The 11157-nt window shown below is 33.1% G+C and overlaps 1 protein-coding gene across 6 annotated transcripts in view; it reads left to right on the forward strand.

Moving 5' to 3' along the window:
- The window catches only part of ZNF280D (zinc finger protein 280D), a 117309-nt gene extending 107203 nt beyond the window's left edge, over window positions 1-10106 (forward strand). For all 6 annotated transcript variants that reach the window (XM_070579292.1, XM_070579290.1, XM_070579308.1 and 3 more), the window contains 2 exons: window positions 5727-5782; window positions 8164-10106. In XM_070579292.1, coding sequence (XP_070435393.1) covers window positions 5727-5782; window positions 8164-8788 — 681 coding nt within the window. In that variant the 3' untranslated portion in view covers window positions 8789-10106. The remainder of the gene's footprint in view (window positions 1-5726; window positions 5783-8163) is intronic.
- Window positions 10107-11157: the final 1051 nt, after the last annotated feature.

Raw genomic sequence — 11157 nt, forward strand, 5'->3', positions numbered from 1 at the left:
CAGACAGACTAATGGAATAGGATAGAGAGCTCAGAAATAAACCCTCACATATATGGTCAAATGATTTTTGACAAGGGGGCTAACACCAATGGGAAAAGGACAGTCTTTTCAACAACTGGTGCTGGGAAAACTGGATATCCACGTGCAAAAGAATAAAGTGGGACCCTTAGCTAACACCATAGACAAACATCAACTCAAAATGGATCAAGGACCTAAATGTAAGACCTAAATCAATAAAACTCTTAGAAGAAAACATAGGACAGAAGCTTCACAACATTGGATTTGGCAGTGATTTCTTGGGTATCACACCAAAGGCACAGGTAACAAAAGCAAAAATAGACAAATTGGACTTCATGAAAATTTTAAAATTTTGTACATCAAAACATACTATCCACAGAATGAAAAAGCAACCAACAGAGTGGGAGAAAATATTTTTAAATCATATATCTGATAAACAATGAATATTTAGAATATATAGAGAAGTCCTAAACTCAACAACAAAAAGACCGATTCAAAAATAGGTAAAGGACTTGAGTAGACATGTCTCCAAAAAAGATATACGAATGGCCAATAAGCATGTGAAAAGATGTGCAACATCACTAATCATTAGGGAAGTGCAAATCAAAACTACAATGAGATACCACCTCATACCTATTAGGATGGCTACCATCAAAAAAACAGAAAACAACAAGTATTGACAAGGATGTGGAAAAATGGGATCCCTTGTATACTGTTGGTAGGAAGGTAAAATGGTACAGCCACTGTAGAAAACAGTATGGCAGTTCTTCAGAAAATTATATGATTCAGCAATTTCACTTCTGGGTCTATACCCGAAAGAATTGAAAGCAGACACTCAAAGAGATATTTGTACGCCCATTTTTGTAGCAGCACAATAGTTAAAACATGGAGGGCCAGCCCTGGTGGCCTAGTGGTTAAGTTTGGTGTGCTCCACTTTGGAGGCCCGGGTTCAGTTCCCGGACGCAGACCTACACCACTCATCTGACAGTGGCGATGCTGTTGTGGTAGCTCACGTACAAAATGAGGAAGATTGGCAACAGATGTAAGCTCAGGATGAATCTTACTCTTCAACAGCAAAATAAAAACCCCCAAAACTTGGGAGTAACCCAGATGTCCATCAGCAGATGAATGGATGAGCAAAATATGGTATACGTGTACAGTGGAATATTATTCAGCCATGAAAAGGAATGAAATTCTGTGATATGCTACAACATGGATGAACCTTGAAGACATTATGCTAAGTGAAATCAAATACTGTATGATTTCAGTTTTATGAGGTACTTAGAGTAGTCAAAATCATAAAGACAGAGAGTATAGTGGTGGTTGCCAGGGACTAGGGGGAGGGGAGAATCAGAGTATAGAGTTTTAATTTTACAAGTTGAAAAAGGTTATGGGGATGGATGGTGGTAATGGTTGCACAACAATGTGAATATTTAATACCACTGAACTGTACACTTAAAAATGGTTAAGATGGTAACTTGTATGTTAAATGTGTTTTGCCAAAATAGAAAAAAGAAAAACTATGAAAACTTGTGTATAAGGCTATGTATTTTTCCTTTTTCCTCATTTTCCATTATGGCTTGGCATTGCACTGATCCCAGCATGGTTACAGCACAGTTTTTTGAGACTGTTATTGGTACTGAACCTGGAAATGTTCTATGATTTCTTTTCCTTTCCTATACCTCATTTTATTTTATTTTATTTTTTTACTTAATTGTTGAGTTTTCTGTGCACCTAGTGGTATTTTTTTTAATGTTATGATTTATCTGTCTAATGTTTAGACGTATTTTTTCTAAATGTTCACACACATCAGAAAACAAATTGTTGGAGGGTCTGGAGATCTCCTCTCAGACCTGCTTTAATTTAAACCAGAGGCTCCCTAAGGCTGGTGCAGAATTTGTTGTATCAGAATTTTCCTTTGCCGCTTTCTTATGTTGGATGTCCTATTTCCTGAACCACGAGTTCCTGTTTTCTTGGTTTACTCCTTATTTTGGTGAAATGTACACCTCCAAAGGGGGGCATCTTTTTTCACTCTTTGTGTATCTAAAGCTATATTTACTGGCAGGATAGTTGGGCTGAAGTACATAGAAAACAGTTTTCCTGTGCAGTTTTGCAAGTATTGTTTTTGGTGAGTCTGTTGCTGTTCTTGCTCCAGTTTCTTTGTATTTAGGTAATTTTGTCTTTCTGGCAACTGTAATGGTTATGTCTATCTCCAGTGTTTTGAAATTTCACAGTGATATGTTCACTCATCATCCATTTTTCATTTGTTATGGTAGTCATCAGACAAAGCCTTTGTAATTTAGATATTTTTGTTTGGGGGAAGTTCTCTTGTATTATTTATTTGGTAAATTTTCACTCTTATTTTCTCTGTTCTCTTCTTTTTGAAACCCCTATTGATCTAACATTGTACTTCCTGCATCAACTCCTCTAATTGTGTGTACTTTCTTCCATCTATTTTGTCTGTTTAGTTTAATCTTCTTAAAAATATTTTCTAAACTTAGTTACTTATTTTACTTGCCATGTATTTAATTTTGAAGAGCTCTTTAATTTTTTTGTTTATTCTTTGATTGTTCTGTTTTCATAGTTTTTGTTCTTGTTTAAAGGATGCAGGAACATCTCAGACCTCTCTGGAGATAGTAAATATGTATTAATTTTATATATTTTTTCTTTTGTTTGTAGTAATGTCTCTGATATCTCCAAGTCTCTTTATTTATTCCTTTTTGTTTATTTTGATCTTTCTGAATTTAGAGGATGTCTTCAATTGTGTGGTGATCCTTGACTGTCTATACATATTAAAGAATGAAGCACTAAAAAGTTTACTGAAAACAGCATGGTTTTAGATGAGGACAGTGCTGTCTGGTACAGTCATACAGGTTGTGCACTACAAAACTCCAGAGGGCACTATTAACATATACCCCTTAGTTCTCTCAAAATTTATTGATATTTATCATATTAGAAATTAAAACTCTGAAATTTAAAAAAATATTGTTACTTAAAAATAACAATAATAAACTCCCTATATGTTAACATAAATAACATATTTTCTCTGAAATGTAGTTATTTTTCAAAAGAAATTTAATGAGAAGAATGGCATTGTTTTACACTTTTACGTATCCCTTTAATGTCTAGTTAAATAGAAGAAAACTGGATTCTCTTGTCTGTGCATTTAGTCTGTTGTGATATGTTATTTTGGTTGAAATGTGTGAAGAATATTGAGACTCACTGAATACCTTAATAACCTTTTCAGATAATTATGATTGTTCTTCCTTGATGCTACATCAAAAGTAGATAAGTGGAAGTTTTCTTACAGGTTTGTTGCAGTGTGCAAGCTATCACTGAACTTTTTCTGCTTGGTTCCATTAAAATCTGTTGTTCTATCTTACACTTTGATTGGATCTTTTATCCAAGGATGATTTTATAACATTGTGTGTTGGTCATTTGGAAAATATTGGTTCACTGAGTTAACGTAGATCTTCCAAGGGTTGACATGTTTCATTATATAATATCAAGTAATCACATTCATTAAGATTAGGATTAATCTCATCAATAGTGGATACAGGTTTTCCTAAAATTTACTTTTTGCTTGAATTTCATTACTGGTAGCAAATACTGTCAGTTGTTTTCTTTGATGTGACAGGCTCACTTTTTCAATTTTTAAGAAAATGTCTACTAAATACCCAAGTCTAAATTTCTGCAGTTTGACAGTCATTCTTTAAAATAAAAATGACGTTCCGTGAAAAACATGTGGTTATGTTCAGCTCACAGCTCAATCATAGAACCAGGTGTTTTCAGTATGCAGTAGCAGTGCGTTATGCATACTTGCTATTTCATCACGCGCAACATTAAAAAGACATGAACTGAAGGATTGATATTTAATAAAATTAATTTTACTTCTGGTGTGGACTGGTGAGGAATACAATGATTACTACTACAGTTGTGATTTAGTGCCACTGCCTTGATTCGTGTTAAGATGCCAGCATTTTTACTCACAACTGATGTTGTACCAAGAGTTTTAATCTCCCATGCCTCCTGAACGTGTCTTGGAGGCCCCAGGTGTCTAAACCACACTTGGAGAACTGACATTGATAATATTGTGAAGGTCGCCTCCTGGGTTAGTGCACTGGACAGCCTGCACAGTCTGCGTGGGAATTGTTTAAACTTCAACATAGGAAAATCAGGTGCTGAGCTGACTGAGTCTTTGGTGGGGAGAATGCTCTCAAAGTCTTTATTGGAAATCTTTCCTTTGGGGCTAATAATTTTTTTCAACAAGAATCTTTTAAATTCCAGCTGGGGGTGGTGGGATGAAGAGTGATTCTTCTGACTACTGGCATTCTGGGAGCCAGGCAGGGGGAGAAGGACTGTGGGTCCTTTTATTCAGTTTATGGACTTTTACTTAATTTTTCTGTTTTCTCTCAGTACCTCATGCCTGCCTTTTGCCATTCCTGGCGTTCGCAAGTCTAGACTGTCTCCAGTTCAGCAAGTTAACAGCCTTTAGCCTCTGTGGTAGGGGAAAGGATAGGTTGTGTAAGTTGTGGAAAGAGCATTTAGATTCCTCAGCAGTCCCTTGTGCTTCATTTTTACCTTTTATGTACTGGATGTGGTACTGAATTCCTCCAAATACCAGTTCTTTTAGGTTCTCTGAGTAAACGGATTCTCTTCTCCTTGCACTTCCCACTCAGCCATTTAGTTGTAACTTCTTCCACACTGTGAAGTCAGTTTTCACTCTTCTAGCCACTTTCCATCTAAAAATTTGTTGCGATCTCTTTGACAATTAGTATGCTTTGGTGTTTCATCGGTCTTTGTGAGTGAAAATGTTTTATTTCTTTGCCCTCATTTTAGCAGGGTTTTGGGAGAGTGGGGAAATAAATATATGTGATTAATACGCCATTATCAATTTTCACAGAATTGAGTCAATCACTGTAGTTGTTAAGAGCTAGACCTAGATTTGAATCTTCACACTTACTGAGGTATTGCTTTGGATTCTCTACTTAACTCATGCAGTCTCATTTCTCATTTGTAGAAATTGAGTTTATAATATCGAACACGAGGATTAAATGAGATAGTGAAGGTAAAGTTCTTAGTATGCTACCTCACACATCATATGTGCTCAGTAATTGGTAATTGTTATAAACTGTTAGGTTGGCCTCTGGCTTACTGAAGTTTTATTGTATTCTTTCCTCCCCATGAAACATTTAAAATAAGCAAAATATTTAATTTGTCTGTCATTTAATATTACTTGGTTTAACAGTTGGAAGGGTTACCGTGACTCCAAATATGAAATGATAATTTCACAAATGTTTTATCTGAGTGTCTGTACTTACGTTTGTATAAACACTGTGAATGCAACTTGTTCAAATTCAAGTTGTGTTTTACTCGTTTTCTATTCAAGTAATATGGCCCATATTTGAAAGACAGTCTAAGGAAAACAGGTATTGTTCTAACTGGATAACTGTTTCATGGCCTTGATTCAGAAGCTTTTGATACACTGAAATTCTTACTGATTTTTTAAAGAGAATTTTTAAAATTCTGCTTTTAATTATAAGAATTATTCTCGTACATACTTTAGATTAAGAAATTGTTTTTCTATTTCTTTAGTGTATCAGATTGCACACTTAAGTGCCTTTTATCCAGAAAGTTTAGTATAATAAAAGTAGTTTACTTTAAGCATAGCCATGAATATAAAAGAAAAATATTATTAATCATTTCAGGAAATCGCAAGATCTAATATGGCTGAAGGAGAAACAGAAACATCGACTTCTGAAAGGTAAATATAAAGAAAAACTGAATCTCTTGAAATTCAAATAAATGACACTTTAGCTGCATTATTTCAGTTAATTGGCAAAGGGCTATTTAAATTTTTGTATATGTGTTACTTTCAGTAATAACTTTTAAGTATAATATTTTGAAATTTTAATACAACAAAAATATACTATAGATCCTTAGTTTTGAAATCTTTTAAACATGTAGAGTACATTTTATAAATTGTTAAATTTTAAATGTACTTATTAGTAAGTAAAATGTCAACAGATTTTAATTGCCCCTATTAAATGACAACACTTATAAGATGCTACAACTTACAAGATGGGGACAAATTGCAAATAGGTAATCTTACATTTTTTTTTTTTTCCAATATTTTAAAAGAAGATACTTCTGTGGTGGAATCTCAAAAGTTTCAAAATTCAGGGATTGGTTTTTAAAAATTTAATGTTCAGGTCAAACACTAAAGAACACAAGACATTTCACAATCTTTTTTAGTAAAAGAGAATCCAGCATTCTAATTAGAACTTTATTTCAGATAAAGATAATTTTATTTTGTTTTTTAAATTAAATATTTTCCCCATTGCTTTCTTTATGCTGTATACTTACAGTACATTGCTTATTAATCTGGTGAGAGTAATCTATTCCCCCTGAAAAGCAAATTAGGGAGTAAGGCCTTATGAAGGTGTTTCTTAGACTTTACTAGAAAAATTATCTAGCACTTTCTTCACCCAGCATTTTTCCTAAAATTGTGGGGGAGTTGTGAGGGGAGGAAGTTAACAAAAATTCAACTAAGGAGTTAGAAAAAGCAGACTAATCACCTCTATATTATTTAACATTTTCTGTAAATTGTAAGTTAGTCCAATAAAATCTAAACAAGAACAAGAACTGTACAAATTTCAATGAGGAAAATATTGTAATTATTTTTGCAGATGATGTAATTGACCTATAAGATCCAAGAAAATGAGCTAAGAATATTGAAATTAATAAGGGTATTAATTAAGGTAGCTTGGTGTAAAATCAAAATCTTTTGTATATACCAGTAACATGTGATTACAAAACATAATGGACAAAAGAGTTAATTCATAATAATAACAAAAATGAGAAATGTGCAGGATCTAAATGAAGAAAAACAAAAATTTACTGAGATAGGAAATAATATATTAATAACTTGCATGATAGGCCATTTTCCAAATTAATTTATGGGCTTAATTAACGTTTAGTTGAAAATCCCAATGGGATTTTGTTTGGACTGACAAAGTTTAAAGTAAGATTCATATTTTTCTGTTTACTAATACCATAATTGATTTAATTATTGCCATCATTAGATATTAAGTTTTTTCTGTATTCACTGTTTTAATGAACATCCTTGTACAAATATCTTTTACATTTTTAAACAATTAAATTTAGGAAGAAGAATAGTAGAATGTAGGTGATTTGCTTTATTAGATAATAAAGTACATTGTTAATGTATAATTGTTAAGACTGTGTTTTATTGGCCCAAGAATAGTCTAAAGACAGATCAGAACAAAATAAACACCACAGCAACAGTCTTATAAATATAGATTAGTAAATAATAAACACTACTTGATAGCACTGCTTTATATTTCGGAAATTCATTGGGAAAAAGTCTAAATTCCATGTGCATTAATATAAGAAATAAGATGCATGTAATCATTAAATTTATTTTTGGTAAAATAAGCCTCATTACATCTAGATAAAGGGCTGGAGGTCGTCTTAGAAGTCTTCTGTTTCTAATGTTTTATTATTCACTAAGTAGTTTCTGTTAACACACCAGGGCAAGAGTAAACACACGGATACACACACACTCAGAAACATCTATGTATACAAACACACGCACCTATATCTATGTATGTAAGCATAGCAAATTGTATATTTACATATATTTTTTAGTCATGTGTTTGTCTTTTTATATTAGGCTAATAAAAATTAGAGAAATGTTTGTGAATGCTTATCTGATTTTGCATAGGGAGACACTAAGCATAAGAGGATAAATCGTAAAAGAAAAGTGGTTTTTTTTCAAATATATTCATTCCTTATCTATACTTTTACAAATTAATAAGAATGCTTAAATTTTACTAAAAACGGAAGGGTGTGAACAGATGGAAATTAGAACAAGGGCTAAAACCAATTGATAGGCTCCCCAGGTCTCCTTTTAATATGTGACTGGAGTTTTTCACTCTCTTGCCTGAAAAATGACCACCTCCTAAATTGTAACATCATGACAAGGACTGAGGACATAGATTTTTTTCCTTTTGGGTGAGCAAGTGTGTCTTGACTTTATTTTTTAGAGCATGTCTTATTTTGCTAGTGTTCAAACATACTGTGTTATGAAGGAATAGATAATAAATGGCTTTATTTTTTCAGTAAACAAGATAAAGCTCCTTCAGAGGAAGAAAAAAATGGATGTGATGCAAATGCATTTGAAGGCTCATCAGTAACAAAAAGGGAAGAAAGCGTAACAGTTTCAGATAAGGAAAATAATGCCTGTCTTGAAGACCAGGAAACTGGCTCAAAGAATATCTTCAGTTACAATTCAAGTATTGGTGCAGATAAAATGGAAAAAGAAAAACCAATAGAGCACATTTGTCAGGAAAGAGAGTTGAAGATTTGCCAAGGTTCAGAAAACATAATTTCACGCGATCAGGTTGAAGATCACAACTCTAGTGAAGCTAGGTTTTCCTCGAAGAATTTTAAGGATTTGCGGTTAACGTCAGGTGATGTTAGCATTGATCAATTTTTGAGAAAAAGAGATGAACCTGAATCTGTTAGTTCGGATGTTAGTGAGCAAGGCAGTATTCATTTGGAACCTTTGACTCCATCAGAGGTACTTGAGTATGAAGCCACAGAGATTCTTCAGAAAGGTAGTGGTGATCCTTCAGCCAAGACTGATGAAGTAGTGTCTGATCAAACAGATGACGTTCTTGGAGAAAGTAGCCCTAGCACGACAGAGACAACGATAGACCTGGCAGATGAAAAAGAAAGAAGTTGAAATTAATTAGTCATTCTAAGTTTTAGTATACCAACGGTAAGAGCATTTGGAACAGTGCTATCAGGTGAGCTCAGTGGTGCTGTTAATAGAATTCAGAAATAGAAAAATGTGAGGGAGGTCATTCATATACTTTACCAGTATGTTCAACCTAGGTTATTAAAGAAATCAGTTCACCAATAATAGCATAATTAGTATGGATTTCCAAGAGGTTTTTAAAACATGAATAGGATTTTAATGAAAGTTGTTTATAATGGGAAAGTCTCATTTAACAGTTTTCAAGGAAATGGAACTCGATTGCCCATGTGAATTGATTATTAGAATATTAGTTATATTAATAAAGCCTTTGAAACTTCCATCAGTCAGTCCTAAACTAAAAATCCTTATTACTGATGTATCCTTTTCAGTTAACTTAAAGAGATTAGGAAACCACATACCTTTTGGAAATAATTGATTTAAAATAATGGCTGATTGGCATTGTTAATGAAGCCTTTATTTTGAGTATGATGCTGGTAAATGGAGCATGCTTAGAGTGCTAAATTAATTGATCTAATAAGAATTTGGATGAATATAAACTTAATTTTGGATTTAATATAACATTCCAGACTGTCAGAAGCATGTAAACCAAATATCTGAATCTGTGTACCTCCATACAAGTGTTAGCCTGCCAGGCTGTAAGCTTACCTTAATTAAACTTTCAGTGAAAGTGAAATTATGAAAATATAAATTTATATTTGTGCTTTTTGTCAGTGTGTAAGCTGTGCAGAACTCCCTTGATGTACTAGTTGTATAAAGTAGAAACCCATTGTTGAAACTCCTGTAGTTATTATGCTTTTAATATTGTTTTAATGATCTTCTTTAGAAATAGACCCATAAAAATGGTCTGGAAACCAAACCAAAGTATGGTATAATGTAGATATTGTAAAGCAGTAAACTGAAAACATGTCCTGGCTTGAATTCAGCCATGTTTTTCTTTAATTGTAAAATAGAAACTTCAAATGGGACCTAAAGCAGTGATGTAAGAAATTGGTTTGAGATATTTAGCCTAATTTATCCATAAGATGGCTGCTAAATTGGTTTTTCAGTTGTTTTCTATCATCTAGAAAATAATAGATATAGAAATGAATAATATGAATAACAGTAGTTTGCTATGAAGTACTACTAAACTTTTATTTAAAATGCTACATTTTTACTTCTTAAAATTGGCTTTGAATTCTTAAATTTTGTTTCACTGAATGTTAAATGTTTTAAATGGCTATTAAAATTCTGCTGTATATAGTAGTTTTTGAGTAAATATTTGCAATAAAAATCTGTCCCTGAATAATTTTATTTTTCAGAAAACTGCTTGAGTCGGATTACCTTTGGCGCCTTTAGAAACTATATAGTCAAGGAAATTTCATGTTAAAGTTAGTGATAGGACTTCATTCTGTATTCTTTAATTGATGCATGATTTATTTTAAATTAGGACTTAAAGTACAGGGGAAAATACTGCTAACATTTACAGAGAATAAATTTGCTTTATGAATTCTTTCAGTTCAAGAGAAATATAATTTAATATTGTAGTTTTCTATCTGCTCAGTAAATTAAAGAGGCTAAATAGGCAAAATATGTTATAGACTTATTTCCTTGAATTTTTTTTGTTGGGGGAGAGGCAAATATTTTCTTCTTTCTTGCTCCCAAGAGAAGATAGAGTAGGGGGACTCATTAGCTGTCACCTTTCACCTTGTTGAAACATAAATCTATAGTGAAGATTTTTTGGAGTAATTTAAACCTTAGAAGAGCAGAGAGGAGAAAAAAAGTTTATGTAAGGACCACTTTCTGAATCTCATTCAGTTGTTTGGCGAGCCTATCACCTAGTGCTACAAAACCCTAGGCCATTGTGCTGAAGTAAGTCTCTAAGTGACACGAACCTCTTTTGAGCTTTGGGTTGTTCCTTCTCCTGCCCCTATGTGCCTTAGAGTAGTGGTATTCAAAGTAGCTGATCAATAACTATAATATCAGTAACTAATAATATCCACTGTGAGAAAAGGAACCTGCACCAGACTGTAAGTCCTTCATTGAGAAAGTCTGGCAATGAAAACAAAAACGTAGTGGAAATAAATGTTGTACTTGGTAAGATAATTAGTTTACATTCTCACACAATCTCCAATCTCATTTCTGATCAGGAACAAACATTTCAGGTATGCAAACCGAACCTTTGAGTAAGCAGTGCTTTAGAACAGGGGTGGGCAACCTTTTTCTGTGTAGGGCCAGATAGTAAATAATTGTGGGCCTTGTGGTCACAATTATTCAGCTCTTCCTTGTAGCATGAAAGCAGCTGTAGAGAATATGTAAATGATAGCCTGTTTTTGTTCCAGTAAAACTTTATTTAC

Source organism: Equus przewalskii, chromosome 1 (genome assembly GCF_037783145.1).
Source record: "Equus przewalskii isolate Varuska chromosome 1, EquPr2, whole genome shotgun sequence".
NCBI lineage: Eukaryota > Metazoa > Chordata > Mammalia > Perissodactyla > Equidae > Equus > Equus przewalskii.